Source organism: Eulemur rufifrons, chromosome 24 (assembly GCF_041146395.1).
Source record: "Eulemur rufifrons isolate Redbay chromosome 24, OSU_ERuf_1, whole genome shotgun sequence".
Lineage (NCBI taxonomy): Eukaryota > Metazoa > Chordata > Mammalia > Primates > Lemuridae > Eulemur > Eulemur rufifrons.
This window is the reverse complement of record NC_091006.1, coordinates 14,922,418-14,949,710: the sequence shown is the minus strand read 5'-3', so window position 1 is coordinate 14,949,710 and position 27,293 is coordinate 14,922,418. Positions and strand designations below refer to the sequence as shown.

Sequence of the window (27,293 nt, the reverse complement as noted above, 5' to 3'; positions counted from 1 at the left end):
ATGTCGTCCGGAGCCAAGGAGGGGGGCGGGGGCTCTCCCGCCTACCACCTCCCCCACCCCCACCCCCACCCACCCCAGCACGCCCAATATGTGGGCCCCTATCGGCTGGAGAAGACGCTGGGCAAAGGACAGACAGGTGAGCCTAGCAGGAGGGTACACCTGGGGAGGGGGCAAGGTGGAGGTTGGGACAGAGGTCGGGATTCATAGGTATTTAAAGGGTAGGGGCTGGCTGCCCAGACTCCTGGGTCCCTCATAGAGACGGGACTTGGGATCCAGACTCCTGGGTCCCCAGGGTGGAGGAGGGTGGGGGGCTTAGACTCTGGGGTCCTGGAGGAGAAAGGACTGAGGGCCCAGATTCTGGGGTCTGAGGGAGGAGGAGCTGGGGCCTGGACCCCTGGGTCTGACGGAGTAGGGGCTGGGGACCTGAACCTCTGGGTCTGAGGGAGGAGGGGCTGGGGGCCTGGACCCCTGGGTCTCAGGGAAGAGGGGGGGCGCGTGGAGGTGGGGATTTGGGCCCAAATGCTCCAACCCCATAGGGGCAGAGGTTGGAGGGGCTCCAGGGCCATGGTGGAAAGGAGGCCGGCCTGCAGCAGTGGGGACCGGGCTGGGAAGGGCCTTGCTGCAGTACGGCTGCAGGCTGGCGTGGAGGTGCGACCATCCTGGGAAGCCCTCCCTCCCCACTGGCCTCAGGCCTCGGAGGGCCACCCGCTGTCCAGGCAGCAAGTCGGGCTGACAGGGACACTGAGGCAGGGGCCATGGGACCTACAACATTCGCCCCCTTCTCTGGCATGCCAGCTCAGTGTGGGAGCAGGAGGGAGAGGTGGAAAGATGGGCTATAACAGGCTCATCTCCCAGGAGCGGCTGTGGAAAGGGGGTTCGTCCTTTGCTGTTGCTAAACACTGTTCACTGGCCGCAGCCTCTCTCCTGTTGGGTGGACGGTGGGTGGAGATGAGATGGGAGCTGAACACCAGTGTCCCAGGCAGTGGATCCAGGAATGGGCCTGGGGTCCCCAAAAAACTGAGGGCCAGGGTCTGCAAGAGTGGGGACCAGGCCAAGGCTGGAAGCTCAGGCACTTAGGAAAGGGAGAGGGTCAGACCCGCAGATCCCCGTGGCAAGAGTGTGAAGGTATTGCTGACCTGAATTCTGAGTTATAGGGGACAAGAGGTCAGAGGCCTGGAGGAGGTCTGAGGGAGGAGGGGCTGGGGCCTGGACCTCTGGGCCTAAGGGAAGAGGGCTGGGTCTGCGGCTTTGGGGACTCCGGTCCTGGGGTCAAGGGTCCTGAGGAGAGGGGTGGGCTAGGGGCCTGGACATACCCTTGGGATTTGTGTATTTAGCCACGGCTGCTATTGAAAGAAGATTGGAGAAGGAGATGGTAGGGCTCAGGGTCTGGGAGGAGGTGAGAAGGTGGTTTGGGGAGGGGTCAAATGTGATTTTTGAAAAGATTGAAAGGCAGAGAATTCAAGTGATGGGATGAGAGAAGGAGAGAGAAAGAGTTTGAAGGAGGTAGTTTGGGGGAGAAAAAAACTGCAGAGGCACAGTGAGGAAAGAATGTGTGACAGGGGAACAAGGGCACACTAGGACAGAGGACGGAGAATCCCAGGCTGGGGATGGGCAGATGGGCAGATGGTCAACCCGAAGGAACAGAGTTGGGCAACGGGGAGCGGAAAGGGATTATGTACTGTGGAAAGTGGGCCCAGGAGTTCGGATCAGGGTGATTCGGGCCATGGTTGAACAGCAAGCAGGGGAAGAAGGAGACAGTGTGGTACATGGGGACTTAGGAACTAGGGAGGAAGGGGCTCCAGGAGAACACCACACATTTTTTTATTATTATTACTGTTATTTGTTGTTTTTTTTTCTTTTGCTCATGATTTTGGAATGTTAAATCACACATTTTCAACCTGCTCCCCCAGGGCTGGTTAAACTCGGGGTACACTGCATCACGGGTCAGAAGGTCGCCATCAAGATCGTGAACCGGGAGAAGTTGTCCGAGTCAGTGCTGATGAAGGTGTGTGTGTGCGGTGGGAATCCTTTGGGCTGGAGGGGCAAGGCGCAAGTAGAGAGGCCCTGCTGACCTCCATTCCTGTGTCCCACCTTCCTCCCTTGCCCCTCAGGTGGAGCGGGAGATCGCCATCCTGAAGCTCATTGAACACCCACACGTCCTCAAGCTCCACGACGTCTACGAGAACAAGAAATATTTGTAGGTATTTATAGACACCCAGCCCTCCTCCCCATCCTCCCTTTCCAAGGTACTAGGGTGGGACTTTTCCAGATACAGAGCCTAGGTGGGCCTGGGGAAACTTGAGCTCTCCAGGCCAGACCACTGAAGGCCTAATTCCCTCCCTGTTGCACAGGGATCCCTGTGGCTCCCACACTGACCTGGGCCTGATACTAAGGGTCAGTGCACCTTGACAACAGGACAGCCATACCTGAGTCGTCCTGAGTGGGACATAGGCTGATCCTCCCACTGCTTCCCCAGTTCCTCACCCTGCTGCAATGCAGGGAATACTCTCTGCTAGACAATCTGGATGCTCTCAGCCAGACCCAGTTTACTAAGGGCAGATACCCCTGTTTCTAAGGCAGTGGGCCTACCAAAGCTGGAAGGATCTTCCAAAACCCCTACTATGGAGCACTGGAGGATCCATCTCCTCCTTCAGTAAAACTTCGGGTGCCATGGCTGGACACCCAAACAATGGGCCTCCTTAGGAGTTCTGAGTCAGTATCTCAAAGTCAATTACCCCCCAGGAAAGATGGGGGTGGGAGGGAGTCCAGCTGTCCAGGCTCCAGAGAATGGGCCTCTTTGTCCAGACTCTAGTGACCCAAAGGACAGCTGGGCTGGGCAGAGGGAGAGGGGACAGCCCTCCTGCCCCCACCATCCAGTCCCCTGGATGAACTGACATCAACATCCATCAGATGCTGGAGCAGGTTTCCCCAGGCAGGTCCCAGGTGCTCATGGGAATTGTAGTTCTCCAGCTTTCCCCAGTGTGGCAGCAGGGACCAGTAGAGTTGTCACTCCCACCTTGGGGTCAGTGGAGGGAGGGAGAGCCCATGTGAGTTTATGCTTCATGTAGGAATCCCACTTGTTCAAAAGCTCATAGAAATTGAGATTTTGTTTCCCAGGAGCTGATGGGAATTAGAGTTTTAACCTACCAGAGCCTGATGGGATTTGGAGTCTTTAGAATCCAAGTGGTTGATAGGAATTGGGACTCTCTATGTCCCAAACGCTTATAGGAGTTGGCAATTTTTAGCCTGTCCCAGGCTGATGGTGGTTGTAGTCATTTGCCTCTCAGAATTTGCCTTGGATTGCTGCACACTGCAATCCTTATTGCCCAAGAATGAACGAGAATTCAAGTTTCTTCATCCTAGAGGCTTATGGGAGTTAGAGGCTTGGCTTTCTGGGGCTAATAGGAATAGAGAGCCTTTATTTCCCAGGCCGTATAAGAATTAGGGTCCCTACCCTCCAGGTGCTAATGGAGTTGACTTATCTCCTGAAATACCTAGGATTTGAAGTATTGATCCCCAATTCTTCACCCCACTGCACTGCAGGGAATACTCTACTAGACAATCTGAATGAAGTTGACATGGGAGGCTCCACTGTCCAGGGCTAATAGGAATTGAGTTTTGGTTTCCTAGAGACTAATGGGAATTGGAGTCTCTTCCTCCCAGGGATTGATGGGAATTGGAGTCTTTTTCCTCTCAGGAATTGATGGGAATTGGAGTTTCTTCTTGCCAAGGACCGATGGGAATTGGAGTCTCATCCTCCCAGGGGTTCATGAGAATTGGAGTCTCTTCTGCTTTCAGGGATTGACGGGAATTAGAGTCTTTTCCTCCTAGGAGACTCATGGGAATTAGAGTTTCTTCCTCCCAGGGATTCATGGGAAATGGAGTCTCTTCCTTCCAGGGTCTCATGGGAATTGGAGTCTCTTCCTCCCAAGGGGCTCATGGTATTAGGGGGGGTGTCCGCCTCCAGGTGCCAATGGGAGAGGGAAGTCAGGCCCTTTGGTTTCCCACATGCCCCTTGCAGCCCTCTGCCCCCTCTGTGTCCCACAGGTACCTAGTTCTGGAGCATGTCTCTGGGGGTGAGCTGTTTGACTACCTGGTAAAGAAGGGGAGATTGACACCCAAGGAGGCCCGGAAGTTCTTCCGCCAGATCGTGTCGGCACTGGACTTCTGCCATAGCTACTCCATCTGGTGAGGGGGCGGCTGAGGGGCAGGCCAGGCTGAGGGCTGCCTTGGAGGGCACATGGAAGGCTGAGTAGAGGCCAGTGTGGTCAGCCACAAAACAAATCTTTTATTTGTTTTTAAATTATTGGGATATAACTCACGTACCATAAAATTTCCCCTTTTAAAATGTGTAGTTCTATGGGGTTTTTTTAATATATATTCACAGTGTTATACATCACTACTATGTAATTTTTGAACATTTTCATTACCCTGTCCCCATTAGCAGTCACTCCCTATACCCCTGCTACCCACATACCACTAATCTACTTTCTGTCCGTATGGCTTTACCTATTCTGGATTTGATATGAATGGAATCATACAGTATGGGGCCCTTTGTGACTGGCTTCTTTCACTTAGCAAAATGTCTTCAGGGTTCATCTATGCTGTAGCATGTATCAATACTTCATTCCTTTTCATGGCTGAATAATATTTCCTTGTATGGATATAACACATTCGCCGACCCATTCAGCCATTGATGGACATTTTGGTTGTTTCCCCTTTTTGGCTATTATGAATAATATGGACATGTGAACACTCATGTACAAGTTTTTGTGTGTACCTGTTTTCGATTCTCTTGGGTACGTACCTAGAAGTGGAATTGCTAGGTTATATGATAACTCTGTGTTTAGTCTTTTTTTTTTTTTTTTGAGACAGTCTTGCTCTGTCACCACGGCTAAAGTGCAATGGCGTCATCATAGCTCACAGCAACCTCAAACTCCTGGGCTCAAGTGATCCTCCTGCTTCAGCCTCCTGAGTAGCTAGAACTACAGATACCAGCACGCCCAGCTAATTTTTTCTATATTTAGTAGAGACGGGGTCTCACTCTTGCTCAGGCTGGTCTTGAACTCCTGACCTCAAGCAATCCTCCCACTTCAGCCTCCCAGAGTGCTAGGATTGCAGGCATGAGCCACTGCACCCAGCGTATGTTTAGCCTTGTGAGGGACTGCCAGATTGTTTACCAAAGTGGCTTCACCATTTTGCATTCCTGTTACCCATGCATGAGGGTTCCAATCTCTGCACATCCTCGCCAACACCTGCTATTATCTGCCTTTTTGATTATAGCCATCCTAGTGGATGTGAAGTGGTATCAAATTGTGGTTTTGCTTTGCATTTCCCTAATGATTTTTGATTTGAAACATGTTTTTATGTGCTTATTGGCCATTTACATGTCTTCTTTGGAGAACTGTCCATTCAGATTCTTTGCCCATTTTTAAATGAGTTATTTTTTTAAATTTAGTTTTGTTTATTACTGATTCGTAACAATTCTTTATTCTAGGAATAAAGAAGATAAGAGATACCTCTAGTAATAACTTCTAATAAATACTTATCCTAGGAACAAATCTTTCATCAATGTATGTTTTTAAACTATTTTCTCCTGTCTGTGACATGCTTTTACATTGTTATAACAATGTTCTGTGAAAAGTAAAAGGTTTTAATTTTTATAAGCTCCAATTTATTGATTTTTTTTCTTTTTTCTTTTCCTTTCTTTCTTTCTTTTTTTTAATTCTTAAAGACAAGGTCTCGCTCTGTCACTCAGGCTGGAATGCACTGGCACCATAATAGCTCACTGTAGCCTAAAACTCCTGGGCTCAAGCCATCCTCCTGCCTTAGCCTCCCAAGTAGCTAGGACTATAGGTGCATGCCACCACAGTCAGCGGATTTTTTCTTTTATAATTCATGGTTTTTCTGTCTTATTTAAGAAATCTTTGCCCAACTCAAGGTCACTAAGAGTTTCTTCTGTGTTTTCTTCTAGAAGTTATATAGTTTGAGCTCTTGCAGTTAGATCTGGGATCTATTTCAGGTTAATTTTAGTATATGGTGTGAAGCAAAGGCTGATGAGTTTTTTTGCTTGTTTGTTTGTATATGAGCATCCATTTAAAAAGATTATCTTTTCCTCATCAAACTGCCTTCAGCCCCTAAAACAAGATATTAAATATGCAACATTTTCATGATTAATTAAGGTGCAAAATGGATGCCTTCATCTTTTCGCCTCCTTTATTTGCACATCTCCCCCTCTGGGATGTGTTTTGGAGCTGAGGTGGGGATAACGGGTGGAGAGGCTCAGACTTGGGATGCTCAGACCTGGGATAAAACTTGGCGATAAAAAGACAGCCTGTTTGAATTTTCAGTACCTCCCTATTGACAAGTGTCAAAACCCTGACATTGAGAGCCCTGACCTCTAGGGGGCGATATTGAACATAGCAACAAACATGACCTAGTTACTGACCACTCCAAATAGGGCAGCGCTCCCTCTCCCCAGACATCAACCCCTTAAGCCTTGTGGCGTTTGGTCCATGTGTGGGAGGGTCCCGAGGGAGGAGCCAGTGACTGGCTGGGGCTGGCAGTATTTTTTTACTATTCAGTATGAAAATATTTTTATATTTTAAGAACTAGTTCAATATCAGCTCTACTTACCGCAAAATATCTCACTTTATACATATTCAAATATTGTAGATAAAATGATGCCATGTCTGAGATCTACAGAATAATGCAGGGTGGGAGGCCATGCAGGGACAGAGATAAGATTGGCCCTAGGTTGATAATGGTTGGGGGGGGGGGGGCAGGTGTAAGGGGCTTCCTTACACTCTTCTCTCCACTTCTTATTTTTATTTTTAAATTTTGTTTTGAAATCTAGAACCTGTGATCTTCTCTCCACTTTTGGGCATGTTTGTGATTGTCCATCCTAAAAAGTTTCCAAAGCCAGGCAAGGTGACACAAGCCTGTAGTCCCAGCTACTTGGGAGGCTGAAGCAGGAGGATCTCTAGAGCCCAGGAGTTTGAGGCTGTAGCATGCCTGTGAATAGCCACTGCACTCCTGCCTGGGCAACATAGCAAGACCTTGAGATCCCATCTTTAAAAAAAAAAAAATAGACCAGACAGTCTGAGCAAGAATGAGACCCTGTCTCTACAAAAAATAGGAAAATATTAGCCAGGTGTGGTGGTGTGTGCCTGTAGTCCCAGCTACTCGGGAGGCTGAGGCAGGAAGATCACTTAAGCCCAGGAGTTTGAGGTTGTTGTGAGCTATGATGATGCCACTGCACTCTAGCATGGGCAACAGAGCAAGACCCTATCTCAAATATATATATATATATATATATATATATATAGACCAATGGGTTAATTTAAAAATAAGAGGAAAAATATATTTAAAAATAGACCAAAATAAATGAATGATAATAAATGCTCTCTCACTACCCTTTAAAAAAAAACCAGAAAGTTTCTAGAGGTATTCTGACTTGAGAGATAGTGAGTGGGGCCTGGGCCTCCTGGGAGGAAGGCAGGGGCCTGAGCTCCACATGCCTGTCTCAGCCACAGAGACCTAAAGCCTGAGAACCTGCTTTTGGATGAGAAAAACAACATCCGCATTGCAGACTTCGGCATGGCGTCCCTGCAGGTGGGGGACAGCCTCCTGGAGACGAGCTGCGGGTGAGTGGGGGGCCCGGCCTCCCGAGTGCCTGGGGAGGGGGTTAGAAGCTGGCTAGAGGCTCACACCACCTCTCTCTCTCTCTCTCAGGTCCCCCCATTACGCATGTCCAGAGGTGATTAAGGTGAGTAAGGGGTGGGGAGCCGGCGGGGGCGAGGGGCAGGGGGTGAATGCAGCGGTGGGGAGTGATGGAGTCACAACTGTCCTCCCTTCCAGGGGGAAAAGTACGATGGCCGCCGTGCAGACATGTGGAGCTGTGGGGTGATCCTCTTCGCCCTGCTCGTGGTAAGTCGCTCTCCTGCCCGCTCCTGCCTCATTTCTAGAACAATCCCACCCGGTGGGTGCACAGAACAATACTTCCCATTCTCACCTCAGGGGTCATCTCCCCAGCATTTAACTAGGATTGGGAAATGTATTGCATTCAAAAACAGACCAAGATCCAGGAGCACGCTCTCTGTGCCAGGGCTAAACTTGCACTCACAGAATTGTGGGATGGTTGAGCCCTCGGAAAGGGACAGGGTACCCAGGAGTACTTGGAGGGCTTGGGACTGTGGTTGTTTACCAACTGATTTTAGGGTGTGGTGATATTGTAATAACCAGCACAACCAGATGAAGATATCAGCTGGGCTCCGACCACAGGCCCTTTGCACCTGCTCTTGTGCCTAGAACACTTTCCCATCCCTACTAGCCCTGTTGCTCTCAGCTTAATTGTAACTTCTCCAGGAAGCTTCCCCTGGGCCCTAACCTCCCCCGACCCCATGAAGTCAGATGCCCCTATGATAGGCTCTCTTCCTCCGGCAACTATCAGAGTTGTCATTGTGCATCTTGTTGCACAGTCCCTTGAGTGGTATCTCCCTTCCTTTCTATGTCATAAGCTCCTCGAGGTCAGGGCTTTTGTCTTTGTTTTATTTCTTTTTGTCAGCTCGCCTTGGCAAGCCCAGGGTTGACACATCGTAAGCCCCCGGTACACATGCGTAGCATGAATAAATAAGCAGTTTACTCTAGGACGGGCACTGTTCCGAACACGATATCTCAGGTGGTTCTCTCAGCAGTCCCAGAGAGGGCAAGTGACTGGCCCATGGGCACACAGCTGTTAAGAGGCAGGAGTGGGATTGGTCCTTGTTTTCTTAACCACTAGGCTCTGTGACGGACACTAGGGGGAACGAGGCTGACCTGGCACCGCCCTCCTGCAGCTCACAGCCCCATGGGGAGAGCAGCCGAGGTGCCTGGGAGGCCAGCTAAGAACATTCCAGACCTCAGCTCTTCTTCACACAATGGTTAAAAGCCCAGTTCTGGAGCCCATCCAGCTGAGCTCAACTTCTTGCTCCCTCACCTTGAGCAAGCAAGTCACTTTCCCTCAGTTTCCTCATCTGCACAACGGGAATAATTATAGTACCTGCAATTGTGAGGGCTTAAATTAAATGTTACATCTTAAGCCCTTGGAGTAGTGCTCAATAATTATTATTAGGAGTTTATTATTATTACATTCGATCGTTGTTATTTGCAGATTCCATATTTGTGGATTCACCTACTCAATGACATTTATTTGTAGCCCAGAATCAATACCTGGGTGCGTTCACGGTCCTTGGCAGACCTGCATAGAGCAGTGACGATTCAGGTCTCCAGCCTGAGGTGTTGGTTCCCAGCTGAGGTCAGAGAGACCCCTGCCTTTTCGGTTCAGCTTTCCTCCAGTAAACAAGCATCCTTTTCACATTTTTGTGGGTTTTTTTTGCTGTGACTTCGCTGTTTGAAACGGTCCCCAAGCGTAGCACTTCTGAAGTGCCTTCTAGTGTTCCTGAGCACAAGGAGGCTGGTATGTGCTTTGTGGAGAAAAATCCATGTGTTAGATGAGCTTCGTTCAGGAATGAGGACAGCGCTGTTGGGCTTGAGTTCAATGCCAATGAAATAGTATAGATTAAAGGTGTCTTTAAACAGAAACACATAAAAACAAGGTTAAGTCAGGATTGATAAAAATGTCGTGACCAGAGGGGCAAAGGAACCTAACTATATTTCCTCAAGGAGCAATGCTTCATTGTTCACTAATTCACAGCTCGCGGCGAAACTACCAAGAATAACTAGAATCGGCTCTATTGCTATTGTTGTGTTGTTGTTATAATTTTTAATCCATGCCATAGCCCTTCCTGGCATGATCACGATGTCCAGTTCACAGAGGAGAGGAAACCGAGGTGTAGTGCTAGAGTGCCAGGCAACCAGAAGTCAAAGCCAGGTGTCCTGACCCCAAGACTAGCATTTGGGGGTGCTCTCTCCCTTTCTCCCCCAGCACACACTGCATGCTCTGTCCACAGACCTCAAATACTGGGGCAACAGGGCACTTCTGACACCTGGAAAAGCTCTCAGAGACTCACAACTGTCACCCCCTCGGGTTTTTGTCCAGTGTTAACCCCCTCCAAGGTCACCTTGGCCTCCTGTCCCTCTAACCCCTTGCCCCATTCGTGGGCAGCATTCCCACCTGCCCCATGGGAGATGTCCATCTGTTTGTGGTCTGTCTGCCCCTCTAGAAGACAGTTCCACCACTGTTGTATTCACTGAGCATCTGGTGTGTGCCCAGCAAAGCTCCATGAGGGCAGGGACGTGACTGTGTTCCCTGCTCCGTCTCTGGTGGCTACACCAGAATGTGGGCTGTAGCAGGGGCACGATCAGTTATTGAACGTGTCACAACAGCTAACGCATGTACAGTCCCAACCGTGGGCCCAGCACTGTGTTAAGTCAGCTGCTTCTGCCGCAGTCCCGTGGGGTGGTGCTGCTACTCCCCATCGCTGTTATCAGAGCAGTTACTTGCCCGAGGTCACGCGGCCGCAAGCGGCAGAGCAAGGATTCAAAGCAAAGCAGCTGCTTCCTATCCTACTCCTGACCACTGTGCTTACCGCCCCTCCGCTAGGCAGGAGCCTGACGTGACCAGCCGCTACATAATCCTCGGGCACCCTCGCCACCACTCTCCCCTCTCCTTGGTCCCCTCCGACACCCTGGGGCCCCTGCACAGGCTGTCACTGATCCCTTGGATGCGCACTCTTCCATCCTTTACTGGTGTTCTAGGGCTGATGTCACAAATTACCGCAAACTGGATGGCTTGGCTTCAAACGACAGAAATGTATTCTGTCACAGTTCTGCATCAGAAGTCAAAAATCAAGGTGTCAGCAGGGCCATGCCCCTTCTGAAGGCTCTAGGGAAGCATCCTTCTGCCTCTTCCTAGTTTCCGGTGTCTCCGTGTCCTTGGTGGCGTTCCTTCCGCTGTAGCTGCATTGCTCCAGTCTCTGCCTCCACCGTCACATGACTTTCTTCTCCCTGTCTCTGCACTGCTTTCATCTTCTTATAAGGACACCAGTCTTTGGATTCAGGGCTAAGGTTCATTCAGGTCTCTGCTCCAGTTGTACCTGCCGGGAGAAGCGTCACTCAGTCACTCTGTTATATAGCTATTTGTTTGCTTGCGCACCTGGCACCTGCCGTCTGCAGTATGTGGCGTGAGCTGTACACGGGCAGTGGCTTATTTTGTTCACTGCGGGATCCCTGACCCGTAACAGATGCTCGCATTTTGTTGAATGAATGATTACCCCTTTGGAAACTGGTCTGGGGAGAAACTCGTTTTTTAAAGAACGGCCTCCAATGCAGCCGCAGCCTCTTGAGCGCAGGCGCCAGGCTACTCCTTGCCAAATCCTTGCTCTGCCACTTAGGAGCTACGTGGCCTTGGGCAAATTGCTGAGCCTCTCTGTGCCTCAGTTTCCCCACTCATAAAATGGAGACAATAGTAGTTCTCTACCTCCTGTGCTTGTGATGAAGGTTAAATGTGTTAATGCCTGCGAAGTGCTTAGAATCTGTAAGCCCTGTGTAAGGGGTCCTGGTTCTCTCTTTCTTGCCCAGGGGGCTCTGCCTTTTGATGATGACAACCTCCGCCAGCTGCTGGAGAAGGTGAAGCGAGGCGTCTTCCACATGCCCCACTTCATTCCTCCAGACTGCCAGAGCCTCCTGAGGGGCATGATCGAAGTGGAGCCCGAAAAAAGGCTCAGTGTGAGTTGGGGGAACCGACGGAGGGGGAGGAGTGGGTGATGAGCACAGAATCCCTAAGGGAGTCTTGGGGACTGGGGTGACTGGGGTCACTGGCTTAGCCGAAGCCCAAGGTCCGGCAAAGCTTCCTGCTCTCAACCCGGGTGGAGACCACGCAACAGTGGACTCAGGAGTCCCAGGCAGTGAAGGGGCGCGTGCGCGGACCGACCCTTCGGAAAAGCCGCGGCGAGTGGGCAGGATGACACTGCGCATGCGGAAAACTAGAGCCGCCTGGCCGAGTAGTCGGAGACCGCGCGTGCGCAGGTCGATGCGCTCCGTCACCACTAGGGGGAGACATGATGTGTCATCCTGCCCCTAGTTGAGGGGATGTACATGGTTAGGGACCCCCAAATCCACCCTAGTCAACTTTCATTGCGCGCATACATGTGCATACTACCTTACTTCTGCTTCTCTACGACCCACCCCCTCACAGCTGGAGCAAATTCAGAAACATCCTTGGTACCTGTGAGTACGGGGTAACTGGGCACTCGGGTCCCTAGGGGAGGTAGGGGTAGGGGTCAAAGCAGGACAGGAGGCTGGGGGTGGGATGCCAGGGCTCCTGAATGACGAGGGGCTGCGGACTTGGACTTCTGGGTCCCGGGGGAGGAGGACACAGCTGGAGAAGGGGTCTGGGGTCAGAGTAGGGAGGGGGCTAGGCTGGGAGTCCAGGACTCCTGTGTCCGAGGAGGAGGAGCTGGGGGGAACCCCTAGGTCTGAGGGAGGAGGGGCTGGGGGCCAGGACTCCTGGGTTTCTAAGAGTGAAGGCTGGGGGCCCAGGACCCTTGAGTCTCAGCAGCCAGTTCCCAATGGTGTTTCTCCCCCTCTCCAGAGGCGGGAAACACGAGCCGGACCCGTGCCTGGAGCCAGCCCCTGGCCGCCGGGTAGCCATGCGGAGCCTGCCATCCAACGGAGAGCTGGACCCCGACGTCCTAGAAAGCATGGCGTCACTGGGTTGCTTCAGGGACCGTGAGCGGCTGCACCGTGAGCTGCGCAGTGAGGAGTAAGACCCCAAGACCCCTGCACACACGCACCCACGTGGGACAAGCTGCCAGGACAGGACCTCACGCACTCGCATACCATGCAGGGCGCAGCACCGTGGCGCCTGGTGGGGCGTGACTTAAAAGCTCCCTCCTCGGAGCTGCGGGACCAGCGGGGAAAAGGCAGAGGAATACTCTGAGCAAGTATTAATAGACGCTGAGATAGACTTAGTGCCTTAGATAGTGCTTACAAATAAGTACCCGAATGTTAGGTATTACATATTATTATTGTCATTGAGTAAAACAAGGCTGAGAGGTACCTTGAGCCAAAGGAAACCAATCATTTTGATATCTAGAAAAATGGAAGCATAGACAGAAATGATGGATGGGACTGAGCCCCAGAGAGCCACAGCCACTGGGAGCTGATGAGACCTCTGGGCACTAATTTCTGACCTCAGTCTTCTCCTAACCCCTTCCACCACCGCCACCCCCCTGTCTTAGGGAGAACCAAGAAAAGATGATATATTATCTGCTTTTGGATCGGAAGGAGAGGTATCCCAGCTGTGAGGACCAGGATCTGCCTCCCCGGAATGATGTTGGTGAGAAGACAGGGCTCAGGGGCCACACACCTGGGTCCTGAGAAGGGAAGAGGCTGGGAACCCAGACCCCAGGGTTCTCGAAGGAAGAAGGGGCTGCAGCCTGTGAGCTTCTGGGTTCAGACGGCTTGACTTTCTCCATGACATTTATCAAAACCCCTGGCCACTCTGGGCCTCAGTTTCCCCATCTGTGCAGTTTACAAGGAAATTGTATAAGTGTTGTGTGCATCTGGGCAAATCCACTGATTCGGTTGAAACTCTCGTCCCTCAGACCCACCCCGGAAGCGTGTGGATTCCCCCATGTTGAGCCGTCACGGGAAGCGGCGGCCAGAGCGGAAGTCCATGGAAGTCCTGAGCATCACCGATGGCGGGGGTGGTGGCTCCCCTGTACCCACCCGACGGGCCTTGGAGATGGCCCAGCACAGCCAGAGGTGGGAGCCCCTGTCCCTTCCAGAAGGACCCACAGTCCCGGGTAGAGAGGGAGTTCAGAATTCCAGGTCCACCCAGCTCAACCTCAAGTGTGCTATGTGCTTGGGAAAGTCACCTCCCTTCTCTGGGCTTCATTTCCTCATCTGGAAGGACCATGGCAGTGAAAGGACATCTGAGCCTTTTGAAACTTTGCCACCTGATTTGATTTTTTTTTTTTTTTTTTTTTAAATCTATCTTGGAAACAGATCCCGTAGCGTCAGTGGAGCTTCCACCGGTCTGTCCTCCAGCCCTCTAAGCAGCCCAAGGGTAAGGCCAGGTCCCCAGTGGAATTAAGAAGGGATAAAAGGGTGGAGACACTGTGGAGCAAAGATTGAGCAGCAGAAGCTACAATTCACATGCAGCCTTGAGACATTGCCTCCTCCCTGGAGGCCAAAACCCAAGGCCTTATTAGTATCTCGGACCATTGGCCATTTTCACCTCCTTATGACTCGGTTTTCAGTGAGTGTGCAGGGTTCATTTATTCGTTTAACAAAAGTTGATTGAGCGCCTACTCTGTACTAGCCTCTGTGTTCGGGCTGGAGTTACAACACTGACTTCGATAGGGGAAGGGCAGTAATTGGACTACAAGTCCCAGCATGCATCGGGACAGCCTCTGTGAGGGGCGTGTGTGCCGAATGGGGCCCCCACAAGGCTGTCCGCCTTCTCACCAGTCTCCGCTTCTCCGCAGAGTCCGGTCTTTTCCTTCTCACCGGAGCCTGGGGCTAGAGATGAGGCCCGAGGCGGGGGCTCCCCGACTTCCAAAACGCAGACGCTGCCTTCCCGGGGCCCCAGAGGTGGGGGCACCGGGGAGCAGCCCCCGCCCCCCAGTGCCCGCTCCACACCCCTGCCCGGCCCTCCAGGCTCCCCGCGCTCCTCCGGCGGGACCCCCTTGCACTCGCCCCTGCACACGCCCCGGGCCAGCCCCACTGGGACTCCGGGGACAACACCACCCCCTAGCCCAGGTGGCGGCGTCGGGGGAGCTGCCTGGAGGAGTCGCCTCAACTCCATCCGCAACAGCTTCCTGGGCTCCCCTCGCTTCCACCGGCGCAAGATGCAGGGTATGGGTGTGCAGAGGCTGGGTCCTAACATGGGGAGGGGGCCGGTGGCTGAAAATCTGATCCCCAGGGAGATCCTCCTGGGGTTTCCAGGGAGGAAAGGAATGGAGGCCTAGATTCCCACGTTCTAAGAGAAGAAGGGCTTTCCGGGAGAGACGCAGGTGTAGGGAGGCAGGTGTGGGGAGACAGGACGTGGAGCCTCTACCTCGGGAGGGGAGCCCATTTGAAGGACACGCCCCTTTTTGCTCTGGATCACCTCTCCATTGGCCCATGGCTTTGTGGGCTGCGCCCCATGGGCGTGGCCTAACCAGGCAGAGTCTCTGGGGTCTGGAGCCCCCAGTGGAGGCGGCTGCAGGGCTGTGTGCTGCCTGTAGGACAAGCGCTGACCACGTTCTCTCCCCTCCCTGCACCCAGTCCCCACCGCCGAGGAGATGTCCAGTTTGACGCCAGAGTCCTCTCCGGAGTGAGTCTACCAGGGAACAGAAGAGTGGGAAGGGAGGGAGAATTCATTCCTCGGCCCCCTCCTGACCTTCCTCCAACCATCCCCTCCACTCAGGCTGGCAAAACGCTCCTGGTTCGGGAATTTCATCTCCTTGGACAAAGAAGAACAAATATTCCTCGTGCTAAAGGACAAACCTCTCAGCAGCATCAAAGCAGACATAGTCCATGCCTTCCTGTCGGTGAGGGACCTGGGTCCCCAGTGCGCCTGGCCACTCCAGAACAACAAACCCCGGCAACCCCTGGGGTTCGCCACCTTTGCGCTGGCCTGCCTTCCTCCTGGTCTCTGGGATTGGCAGTTTTCCATCCAGAGTTGGGTTCGGTCAGTGTAGGGCAGGGAGGAAAGGTCTGTTGTGCTCAGAGTCCTGGAGGTGGTGAAATAGAATCCTGAATTGCAGTTTCCCAGATACTAGTGCCTCTGAGGTTGGTGAGTTACCATTCCCCTACTATCAGTTTCGAGATCAGCAGAAGAAACTACTTTCCCAGTAAGCTTTAGGGCTGCCCACTGCTGGTCCTCGGGTTCTTTGCTTTAGGAGCTGATGGGACTTACGGGCAGTATTTGTGGAGGGAGGAGGAAGTGTGTTTCATGTGGTCTTAGAGCTTGGGGCTGTCCCTATATGTAACAGTCCTTGTGCACTTGGGATTCAGTCCTTCAACCGTTCCTCTGATACCCTGTTTATAGGACAGAGGAAACTACAAGTCCCAGCAGGCAATGGAGCCTCCCATACCTTTTCTGTTATTCTTTCTCCCAGTGGCTGATGGGATTTGTAGTTCCTTGGCCAGAGCTGTTGTAGGGTTGGTTATCCATTCCCTCAACTCACCCCATCCTTGTGTTCCCACCTGTCTCAGATCCCCAGCCTGAGTCACAGTGTGCTGTCACAGACCAGCTTCAGGGCCGAGTACAAGGCCAGCGGTGGCCCCTCCGTCTTCCAGAAGCCCGTCCGCTTCCAGGTGGACATCAGCTCCTCTGAGGGCCCAGAGCCCTCCCCCCGACGGGACGGCAGTGGGGGTGGTGGCATCTACTCCGTCACTTTTACTCTCATCTCCGGTGAGTTCTTGACTAGACTGCCCCACACCCAGGGTTTGGGATGTTCACAACAGCTGCAACAGGACAAGGCCAGAAGTGCAGCAATAGGCAGGAGGACTTGGTGCTCAGCTGGTGCCAACTCTGTGAGCCTCCTGCTCACACAGACCCCCACAGCCTTCCCCATTCTCTCATTGACATCTAGCAGGTATTTACGGTGTAAATGATGAATGCATTATTTCATTGACACTTCCAAGCAGCCTCTGAGGTGTTAGTAATCACCAATTTTACAGAGGAGAAAACTGAGTCCTAGAGAGATAAATGGACTTGACTAAAGTGACACAATAAACTGTGACAGAGCTGGGGCTCAACCCAGGCCTCCTGACCTCACGGGAGAGAGCAGAGCTCTTCCTGCTGCTTTAAGATCATAGATCTGAAGGGCAAAGACACAGTGTGCTGATGTCTAATACCAGTCCAGCCCGGGCAGACATCACCAACCGATCACAGCACGTCTTCCTGCCAAGCGTGTCTGCAGCCTCTGTTCCAGGCAGCCACGACAAATCCAAAGTTGGCACAAGAGATAAAAACCACAGCAATACCTCACTTCTAATTCTGCTTGCTTCCTGAGTCCTAATAGGAAGAGTTTAGATAATGAGGGATACCTCCGCTCTCCTTATCACGAACTTTAGTGTGTCACTGCCAGGAGATGAGTTTGCTCCAAAGATTTCTAAACCAGGATGCTGTGCAACACTGTGATGGGTGTTCCATCACCAAAACCTACTATAGTGCTGTTATTTTTCTTTCCCCCTTAAAGACTAATATGCAGACCTCTCTTAATTTCAAGAACTTTTTCTCACATTTATTTTCTTACATTTCTGGCCCTACATGGTCTCAACTAGAAACTAACATGCAGTGGCATCAATTTAAATAGCAACTGAAGCCTGTTGTTATTTTAAGTTGAAGATATCTGAGTTTGATGGTTGTCCTTAACTAGCAACACAGAGACCCATTTGCAAACTATGAATTTATGCCGGCCCCAGCAGAGGAGGAGAGGAGAGTCATTTGCTTGGTGGAGAGAGTGGGTTCTGCAGGTTGGGAGGGCCTTCCCTGCCCTTCCCACCCCTAGTCAGCCTGTTTCCCTGCTTGTCGGTCACTCCAGGTCCCAGCCGTCGTTTCAAGCGAGTGGTGGAGACCATCCAGGCACAGCTGCTGAGCACTCATGACCAGCCCTCCGTGCAGGCTCTGGCAGGTGGGTGGTGGGGGCTGGAGGTGGGAGACGTCCGGTGTGACCCGGTGCTCCGGGGTTTGGTTTGCAGAGGAGGCCAGTCTTGCTGAGGACTTCCCTGCAGTGTTGCCAGCAGGTTCCCTGAGGCTGGAGCCTGAGAAGGAACTTGATAGCTACTTGGAGACTGGCCTCCAGGGGTCCCTAAGAGGACGACAGGCTCTGTGTCGAGGGTAGAGGAACATCCTGCCAACAGAAGTTCTGGGCCTCTCTGTTCAGGAGGAGGGTGACCAACCATCTCGGTTTGCCTGGAACCAAGGGGGTTTCTGGGATGCAGGACTTTGAGTCTAAAACCAGGACAAGTTGGTCACCCTCTTTGCAGGACTCAGGCCCCATCTCACCCTGTTGCTAGGGCTCAAAGTTCCTAGCAACCAGGGTTGTAAGCTGAGTTCACAGGGAGTGTGTAGGATCTGTGCCCCATGGGGGTCGGGCCTCCCCGGGCTCACCAGCTCCCCTCATCAGTGAGTGGAATTCCCCAGCAACCAGGGACAGTGCAGGGGCCAGGCCTCTGCAGGGTTTGTTCCTAAGGTGTCTTAGTCCCTTGAGGCTGTTATAAGAAAAATACCATAGACTGGATGGCTTATAAACAACAGAAATTTATTCCTCACAGTTCTGGATTCTGGGAAGTCCAAGACCAAGGCACTGGCATATTCGCTATCTGGTGAGGGCTGATTCCTGGTTCATAGATGACATCTTCTATGTCCTCACATGGTGGAAGGGGCAAGGCAGCTCTCTGGGGCCTCCTTTATAAAGGCACGAATCCCATTCCTGAGGGCTCCACCCTCATGACCCGATCCCCTCCCAGAGGCCTGACCTCCTCACACCATCACCTTGGGGTTAGGATCTCAACATAGGAATTTGGCAGAGACACAACATCCAACCAGAATGCCTGAGGGAGGAGAGCTCCTGCCCAGCAAAACAGCCCTCATTTCTGAGACATGGTAACCCCTCCCCAAGGAATGGGGTCGCATAGGACAGAGTGAATGAGGGTGCTGGCCCCGTTGCAGGGTGGGTAAGCATGCCATAGCCACCAGGAAACAGTTGCCTGCTCTGGGGGAGTTGGGCAGCATCAGCCTTGCAGGGTTCACTGCTCCTTCCCAGACCCCTTGACCACCTTCCCCATGGAAGGAAGAGGGCAGGACCCAGCAATGAGGGCAGGAGCCAGGGTAGCCTTGTCACCAGAACACTCTGGTGGGCATTTGGATGTGGACATCTTTGGGAGGGGGTGCGTTATTCATCCTACCATGGCCCCCAGGGGACATCTGGCCATGTCTGGAGGCAATTTTGGTTGTCTCACCTGGGGAGGGCAGGGGTATGCCACTGGCATCTTGTGGGTAGCCCAGGGATGCCACAATTCACAGGACAGCTCCCCAAGGCAAAGGGCTGTCTGGGCCCCAAATGCCAATGGTGCCAAGGTAGAGAAACCCCATTGTCCATTATGGTCACTAAGGATAACCACATAGCAAAGTAGGCTCACCAGACCCCATTGCCAAGGAAAACCGCCTTTTGGGGCCAGGGATCCCAAAGGGGGACACAGCCTCAAAGATGTAGGACCGACAGGCCTCCCCTCCCCCTGGGGCCTCAGCCACCTGTCTTGTATAGGAGAAGGAAGTTGGGGGCCGGCCTCAGAGCCTGCCCTGGAAGAAGACAGCCTTGTAGGTTGCCATGGCAATGAGCCCCACAGTCAGTCTCTGCCAGGGGCCTTCAGATAGTGTCTCAGGCCCCATGGAAATTGCTAGGTGGCCGCCCAGCAACCAGTGTTTCCACAGCATTCCTTCCCCGAGAGGAAGTGGCCTCTGTCTGGGGAAGTCAGGCCCCACAAAAGGGGAACCCGAGTCAGGCATGCCCAGCTGGGAGGGCCTGAGACCCCCCAGTAGGCTCCCATTGGCCCCGTTTTTCCCTAACAACCGGGGCAGAAGAGAGTAGGGGAGCCCCTCTGGCCACGAACATATTGGCATGTCTTGGCCTATAGCAGCCAGAATGTCGGAGACTCCCCCAAAGTCAGGCCAGCCCAGGCCCTCACTTGGACTAACTTGGCCCCTTTTCCAAAGCCAAGAGGGTTGCAGGGGGCCTAGGGTGCGGCCCCCATTCTAACAACAGCAGGCCTTGTTGCTAGGTCATGTTTCCCCCTCGCAAAAGCTTCTGGAGGCTTCCATCCCTGGTGTTGGGGGATTTGACTGGGCCTCACCAGGGATGTAGCTGGGGGCCTGGGGGTCACTGAACCCAACTGATAAGGAGACTCCACTCCATCTCCTGCTGGCAGGAACCTCAACCCTGGGCTGCAGAGCCCACATAAAACCTCTCCTTCCCTCACAGATGAGAAGAATGGGGCCCAGACCCGGCCCGCTGGTACCCCACCCCGGAGCCTGCAGCCCCCGCCTGGCCGCCCTGACCCAGAGCTGAGCGGCTCTCCCCGCCGAGGCCCCCCCAAGGACAAGAAGCTCTTGGCCACCAATGGGACCCCTTTGCCCTGACCCCAGGGGGCCGGGGAAGGAGGGGAGCCCCCTCCACCCCCCTTCCCTGCCCCCCAACTGTGAATCTGTAAATAAGGCCCAAGGAACATGTCGGGAGGGGGGAGGACACAAAAACCGGCCTTGCCCTGCAGGGATGGGGCTCCAAGGGCCGTGCCCAACGGGGGTGGTTCTAAGGGGGTTGGGGCGGGGGAGCTGTTTCTATTTTATTTATTGATTAATTTATTATTTTATTTATTGATCACTCTGCGGGGTGGGGTGGGGGAGGGACGGGAGCGGTTGGGGTGGCTTAGCAGATCCGGACAGGGCCCTCTGTCCCTGTGTCGTCCCCAACCCCCCTTCCCGGGCCCCTCCTCCCCTGTCCTTCCTCCTCCCCCACAACCTTCTGTACGGATTTGCTCTCCGGAAGGAATTCTGGTTTCGCGTGATCCTGCCTGCGTCCGTGTCTCTGATTCTGCCGGCGGCAAAAAAAAAAAAAAAAAAAAAACCGATAATAATAATAATAAATAGCCTTGATCAGGGACGCTGGTTGACCTTGGCCTCTTGCTTCCTGGTTGCTCCCATCACACTGTCAGGGCCGGATGGCGGGGACAGGCGGGCGCAGAGGTGCTGCCTGCGACCAGGGGTGCTGAGGCCCTCCACGCCCGCACACACGTCCACTAGGCTCCAGAATGGGGACGGTCAGCGTCTCCTGCTCCCAGCCAGTCAGAGATCCCCAGTAATTCATCCTGGGGATGTTGGGGGAACAAGCATTGGCCCCATCTTCTTCCACTGGTGACAGGAGACCCGGGTCAGGGCGCCTGTGACAGCTGGACGGGCAGGGAGACAGGGGAGGCCGGCGGTGGCCGCGGCGGGCTGAGGCCGGACCTCGGCTGAAGACACAGGGTGCAGCCATCCAGGCCAGAGAAGTCAACGGAGAAGAGTCCAAAGAGCCCGAATAGCAGCATGGCCGTGGCCCACTCACAGATGGCAGAGGCGGAACGCAGCTCCTGGGAGTGGAGGACGATCACTTCACGCCTGTGTCAAGGGCCACACGGCTACCAAGAAGGACCCAGGAGCCCGGCTAGGTTGCTGTGTGGCCTCGGGCTGGGCTGAGGCCGTCTCTGGGTGTTCTCTCCTGCCCCAATGGCTGGCCACCATCCTCAGCTCTCATCTTCCCACATACGTCCTCTCAAACAGATTCTAGCCTTTGTTCCCTAGCCTTTGTCACCGGTGCTCCCCAAGCCCTATCTGTATCTCAAGCTGTTCCCAAGCACTGTCCTTTGCATGGCATTCCTGATATTCCAAAACGTTATCTTCTGCCCATCTTCCCTGACCCGGTGAAGGCAGTGAAGGCTCAGGGCATCTCCCTGCTGGTCTGAGGCAACACCCAGCTCTGGTCCTATATCTTTCTCCTGGTCTGCCTCGTCCCTTCTCTGGCTGTCCCATCCCAGCTCCTTAAAACCTTTTTCTGTACACCAGCTCACACAGACTCCAGACTCCAGCACAGCAGAGACACCTCTTGTTTCCTGGAACCTCTCTCACTGGACTTCCCCTTCCTCCCCACGCCTCCTCAATCAGCTTAGACATTATTTCATTTACTCAAGGATCTCTAAGGTCCTTAGGTGCCAAGCAGTGGGGTATAGACAGCATATAATGCCGGCACCAACCCTGGCCCTGTGCGTCTTACAGCACAAATCGCTTACTCCCAGGACGAATCCTGTTCCTCCCCTGCTCACAAGCTTTCTGTGGCTGTCTCTTGCCCGCAGGCAGAAGCCCAAGCCACTCACCCTCGTCTTAGAGATCCCCAGCTCTGGCCCTGCCAGCAGCCGCATTCCTCCCCTGAGCTGGTCTTTCTACTCTCTGCACACACCTGCAGGGACCCCCAGCCTTCCAACCCCGACCCAAAGCAGCTCTGCCAAGACCCGGCTCAGAATCCCACCAGGTCTCAGACCCACCTTTACAGACTCCACGCCTTGTCACACCCAGCTGGCTGTCTTTATGGCCCCTCCCCCTAGCCCAGGGACAGCTGAGCCCCAGAGAATGAAGACCCTGCGGCCAAACTGATTATCAGTCCTACTTTAAAGGTTTGGAAGGTGTGGGACTGGGTCTTATCACAAATACGGCCCCTGCGGAGGAGACAGCATGGTTCTCCCCAGCTAGGGCTGCTGAAGGCTGAGCTGAGGGCCCACCCTTGCCACCTGTGCTGTGGAGCTCCAGTTTGTTCCCCTGGGGGGTGGGATGCCTTAGCTGGTTTCCCAAAGGCCTCAGGTTCCCCTTCCATCCTCCCCACAAATAAGAAAGGCCCCAAGGCTGAGTTTGCACCCCTCCTCTCAGAGCACTCCACACTCTCCCTATCAGAATTCATCATTTTGATAAAAGCAGCTCCGTTTGATGGATACAGAAACAGGCTCAGAAAGGGACTTGACCAGCCTTGTGGTGTGCTGTGCTGGTGGAAAACATCTGGCTTCTGGGGTGACCCAGAAGTGAGCTGGGATTGAGTTTCCAACCAGTGGTGTGCTGGTAAAAGTTTAACAACCGGCTCTGGTTGGTAGCCTCTGCCAAGCACCGTGGTGTGAATACTAACATCATGCTCATAACGTGACGTCATTGAACATGGAGGTAGGAAGAGCCACACACCAACTGCTCTTGTGAGCCTGCATGAGCCACCTGCAGCCAACCACCAACTCCACCACGGAACTTGTTGACAGGTCCTGGCCCACAGACTCTCCCTGTCGGAACCTGATTTCTGGCATGGAGCCAAACGGATTCCGATATCATTCTCCTAATACTTGAGGGTCACTCACTGTGTGCCAGGCACAGATCTAAGCACCTCATGTGTATTATCCTATTTGTTCCTTGCAGCCCTGGGGTCGGCCCTATTATTATCCAAATTTGATAAATGAGGAAACTGAGGCACCAACCGAGAAGTAAAGGAACCAGTGGAAGTTTCCCCTAGCTAGTCTGTGGCAGTCATGGGAATCCAACCTGGGCAACGTGACCTCAAAGTCAGCACTCTCAACCATGAAGCTATGATCCTGTGCAAAGACTGAGGCCCAGAAAAAGGAAGAGACACCCCCGGTGGCACACAGCCAGGGCATGGGAGACTGACCCCAAAGAAGAACCGTCCCCAACCCCTGCCCCAGCCCCAGTAAGGATACTGGCCATGATGAGGACGGTGCAGAGACAGCAGAGGCCCAGGCGGAGTGGGCCAATCCAGGGGCCCCCAGGCTGGGGCAGGCTCTTCATCCGCCACTGGAGAAGGAGCTGCAGCCAGAAGTAGAGGTTGCCCAGGATGAAGGCAAGGAAGGCTCCTGCCAGGTGTGTGGGCTTCTGGTTCTTTTCCTGGGAGGAGAAGGGAAGAGTTGCGAGGAAAACTATGGGAGGGTGAGGGTATGAGGTGGGGAGGCCTTAACCAGCCCAACTGACTGTAATGGAAAACTTGCCATCCCCAGTGATCAGCTTATTGATTAGGTACATCGGCTATTGTCAGCCTATGAGGGCAGGCATTTAAATCTGTTCTTCACAGCTATAGCCTCAATTCCTGCAACAGAGCTTGGCACGTAGTAGATGCTCAGTAAGCATGAGTAGACTAAATCCTGCATTCTCAAAGAGGGAGGGGGCCAGATATTGCCCCCAAGGGGGTAAAAATTGATCTTTGAGGGATAAAAATTCTTAGGCATTACAATGGTTTGTGGCTTACAAATATATAGTATATATTTTGTTAAAAATTTTAAATACTTAAAATGTCATGAGGGAAGGGATAATTAGGGGAAAATGTCTAAAAAGACTCCTTAGGGAGGTGATATACTAATAACACATTAAGGAACACAGAAATAAAGGAATGAATGAATGGCTATGCGAATAAAATAGGAAATCTTTACAAGCAAGTCAGAGTTAGCCTCTTGTCTGAACACCTTGTTGTTCCCCCCCAGGTTCCACTATTTCAGCAAGAGAGGTTGGACATTAGCGATCTCATGGTAAAATAAAATATCATAAAATTGACCGGGCACGGTGTCTCACATCTGTAATCCTAGCACTCTGGGAGGCCGAGGCGGGAAGATTGCTTGAGCTCAGGAGTTCGAGACCAGCCTGAGCAAGAGTGAGACTCCATTTCTACTCCCAGCTACTCAGGAGGCTGAGGCAGGAGGATCACTTGAGCCCAGGAGTTTGAGGCTGCTGTGAGCTAGGCTGACACCACTGCACTCGCCGGGCAACAGAGTGAGACTCTGTCTCAAAAAAAAATAAATAAATAAAATCATAAAATAAACCAAAAAGATTTCTCGTATCATGTGTCGATCCGTTTATCCTACAAATATTTACAGAACTTCACGGTTAAGAATTTGGGTTCCAAAGTCTGTGAAGCTCTTCATTTATCACCACTGACATGTGGAGAAAAAAAACTGAGATATACTCAAGAAAGACCTATGTAGAATCCTGGTGGAGATGGAAAGAATTCATGTACAAAGTGTACAGCCTCGTGCGGATGCTCAACATGCCAAACACTAAGAATGAGTAAATCTCAGATCTCAGGAATTTCATCATTAAATGAGTTGGGGAGAGGAGTTGGCAGAAAATTATCCCAACCTCCTCCCGGTCTAATCCCCTCCTCCTCCTCCTCCTCCACAGAAGACTTCGGCCCCTCCACGGCCCACCACCCGCAAGAGAAATGCCGGTCCTGGGGGCGGCAGGACGAAGGGGACTGGGGAGGAGGCGCGGGGAGGGGAGGGGAGGGGTGTGGGGGAGGAGAGGAGGGAGGGGGAGGGCCTGCGGCCGCGGGGCATGCCGGGAGGTGTAGTCCCCGACTCGCGGAGCCAACTGCGTTTTACCTGGAAATTGCCCACCACGGAGGTGCCCAGGGAAGCGAGGAGACCCGTCCACAGGATCAGCTGGTTAGGCCACTTTCTGACCCCCCAGTCCCGGAGCTGGTGGTAACGGAGAATGCAGATCCAGCCGGCTGGGAGGACAGGGGAGAGGGAAGTGGGCGGGAGACACCCCCCGACCCGGGCCAGACTCCTGGGCACTCCAGGGGAGAGGAGACCAAACTACTGGAATTTGGGCAGAGGAGGGCTGGGGGCCTGGAGCCCTGGGGCTGGGAGCGGAGAGGCTGGGGGCCCCGACCCCTGGGTCAGAGGGAGGAGGGGCTACGGGCCAGACCCCTGGGTCTGAGGGAGGAGGGGCCGGAAGGACCCCTGGGGCTGGGGGAGGAGGGGCCGGAGGGACCCCTGGGGCTGGGGGAGGAGGGGCTGGAGGGACCCCTGGGGCTGGGGGAGAAGGGGCTGGGAGCTGACTGGGATGAGAAACCCTGTGCCTGAGGGGCTGGAGAATGCTTACCCATGGCAGCTCCCATGTTGAGCAACTGGCCGAAGATGCAGCTCTGAGGGGGGTAAGATCCACAGAGACTGGGGAGATAAAGGGGTCATCCTGTGGCTCCTCCAAGCCAAGGCCCTCTGCTCTCCTCCATCAGGGCCCCATAACACCACAACTACCTGATGTAGGGAAAGCCTTCGCTGAGGTTCACAGTCCTGTTGGCCACTGCAATGGCAAAACTGAGGTGGGGGGGGACAGAGCACAGTGAGTGGGGGACTTTGAACTCTTCCCTTGGTTAACCAAACATTCCTGGAATCTAGCTACCTCCTTCCCCAGCCCCAGAGGTTCCCCGCAGCTCCTCCTCCCTCATACCCAGGGGTCCCCTCAGCCCCTCCTCCCTCAGACCCAGGGGTCCTGTCCCTAACCCCTTCTCTCCCAGCGCCAGGGGTTCCCCCCAGCTCCTCCTCCCTCAGACCCAGGGGTCCCCCCAGCCCCTCCTCCCTCAGACCCAGGAGTCCTGTCCCTAACCTCTTCTCCCCCAGACCCAGGGGTCCGTCCTGCCTCTGACACTTACACAATCCAGATGCCAGTGGTAGCCCAGAAGGCCAGGAAGGCAGGCAGCAGAGTCAGGTAGCCCCACATGGTGGGCTCTGCCGGGGAAGGAGAGGAGCTGGGAATCCCTCCCTCTTTGTCCCACTCTGTTTCTCTCTCTCCCTCTCTCTACTGTCTCCTTCTCTCTCCCTCTCATTCTCCCTCTTTCCCTCACACCTGAAGCCCCAGGCCTAAGGTGATTGCGGCCCCCGCCTCTAGGCCCCCATTGGCTCGTGGGCAGACGAAGGTGGGGCAGGGGTCTGAGCTAGTCCCTGGAGGCACTGTCTATCTCTTTCCCAATTTTCAGCCCTAATCTCAGTTTTCCCTGGTAGTTTCTCCCTGTCATCCCAGGCCCTCCCTCCAGCCCAGCCTCAGGGCAGGACACTCACCTCTCCCAGCTCCCTGGGCTGTGGTCCTGGGTGTTCCAGGGAAGGCCTGGGATGCAGGGTGGGGCTCAGGCAGCCCAGAGGCAAAGTCCAGGCTGGAGCGCTGGAACCACACAGGATCTTGGGTCTGACCGCCACTCTCCCCGGGCCCTCTAACTTCCAGGTCCTGTCTTCTTAGAATCTAGCAGACAGCACCTTAGCTTTGGGGGCCCCTAACTTCTTTCCTCCAGTTTTGTGGGTTCAATGTCCAAACTCTCAGCCTTATCCTCCCCGGGACCCAGAAATCAGAGCTGCCAGCTCTCTCCACTCCTCCTCCCTTGGGGACCCAGGAGCCAGGGCTCAGTCCTTTCTAGAACACATGTCTTCATTTCTAGCCCCTGGGGTGCAGCCTCCCAGCTCTTACCTATGCAGGGACCCAAGAATCCAGCCCGCAGGTCCCCCTGCTGTCTGGGTGCAGTGTGTGCCGCAGGACCCCTGGTGACCCTGCCTCCTCCCCTCCACGGCCTTCCCTTCTCCCTCCTCTCCACCACACTGGAGTTCCCCTGGCAGGAAGGCCCTGGACGGGAAGGAGGTCTTGGTGATGACATCTCCACCGAAAATCCTCCCCCCAGACAGCGACGACTTCCTCTGCCCTGACCATTTTCCTTCTCTCTCCCACACGGCAACCCTCCACCTCTGACCTCCTTCCCTCCTTCTTGGTACTCAGGGGTTTGAGTCATGGCCTCTTCCTTCTTCCCAGGACCCAGGAGTCCAGCCCCCAGCCCCTTCTCACTCAGACCAGGAGCCCTGGCCCCTCCTCCCTCAGACCCAGGGTCCATCCTGCCACTGACACTCAGGAGATCCAGACCCCCAGAAAGCCCAGAGGGTGAGGAAGGCGGGCAGCAGACACAGGTGGCCCCACATGCTGGCCTCTGCTGGGAAGGAGAGGGGCTGGGCACCCCTGCTCCCGTCTC

At 53.8% G+C, this 27,293-nt stretch overlaps 2 protein-coding genes across 2 annotated transcripts; one reads left to right on the top strand and one right to left on the bottom strand.

Annotated features, from left to right (window-relative positions):
* Window positions 1-20,258, top strand: BRSK1 (BR serine/threonine kinase 1). The gene is made up of 19 exons (XM_069457273.1): window positions 1-136; window positions 1,911-2,005; window positions 2,112-2,197; window positions 4,048-4,188; window positions 7,530-7,646; window positions 7,735-7,768; window positions 7,861-7,929; window positions 11,521-11,667; window positions 12,137-12,168; window positions 12,533-12,703; window positions 13,182-13,279; window positions 13,548-13,707; window positions 13,951-14,011; window positions 14,433-14,802; window positions 15,214-15,262; window positions 15,356-15,479; window positions 16,147-16,345; window positions 17,481-17,570; window positions 19,920-20,258. Exons 1-19 carry the CDS (start codon window positions 1-3, stop codon window positions 20,075-20,077), a joined length of 2,337 nt encoding a protein of 778 aa, XP_069313374.1. The 3' UTR covers window positions 20,078-20,258.
* Window positions 20,259-20,335: 77 nt separating this feature from the next.
* On the bottom strand, window positions 20,336-26,828 carry TMEM150B (transmembrane protein 150B). The gene is made up of 7 exons (XM_069457274.1): window positions 26,344-26,828; window positions 25,938-26,013; window positions 25,543-25,602; window positions 25,388-25,455; window positions 24,883-25,010; window positions 23,215-23,398; window positions 20,336-21,083 (listed from the first exon to the last, which is right to left on the bottom strand). The coding sequence occupies exons 2-7, from the start codon at window positions 26,003-26,005 to the stop codon at window positions 20,866-20,868; spliced, it is 726 nt and encodes a 241-aa protein (XP_069313375.1). The 5' UTR covers window positions 26,006-26,013; window positions 26,344-26,828; the 3' UTR covers window positions 20,336-20,865.
* Between the last annotated feature and the right edge of the window lie 465 nt (window positions 26,829-27,293).

What these genes read in the sequence shown, in the direction of transcription:
- BRSK1 (XM_069457273.1), top strand. Translation starts at nt 1, where the DNA reads ATGTCGTCCGGAGCCAAGGAGGGGGGCGGGGGCTCTCCCGCCTACCAC. An exon ending in GCTGGGCAAAGGACAGACAG is followed by an intron (nt 137 to 1,910) that starts GTGAGCCTAGCA and finishes CTGCTCCCCCAG; the next exon opens with GGCTGGTTAAACTCGGGGTA. An exon ending in CTCCGTGCAGGCTCTGGCAG is followed by an intron (nt 17,571 to 19,919) that starts GTGGGTGGTGGG and finishes CTTCCCTCACAG; the next exon opens with ATGAGAAGAATGGGGCCCAG.
- TMEM150B (XM_069457274.1), bottom strand. Translation starts at nt 26,005, where the DNA reads ATGTGGGGCTACCTGACTCTGCTGCCTGCCTTCCTGGCCTTCTGGGCT. An exon ending in CAACATGGGAGCTGCCATGG is followed by an intron (nt 25,011 to 25,387) that starts GTAAGCATTCTC and finishes CTGTCCTCCCAG; the next exon opens with CCGGCTGGATCTGCATTCTC. An exon ending in CCGTGGTGGGCAATTTCCAG is followed by an intron (nt 23,399 to 24,882) that starts GTAAAACGCAGT and finishes TTCTCCTCCCAG; the next exon opens with GAAAAGAACCAGAAGCCCAC.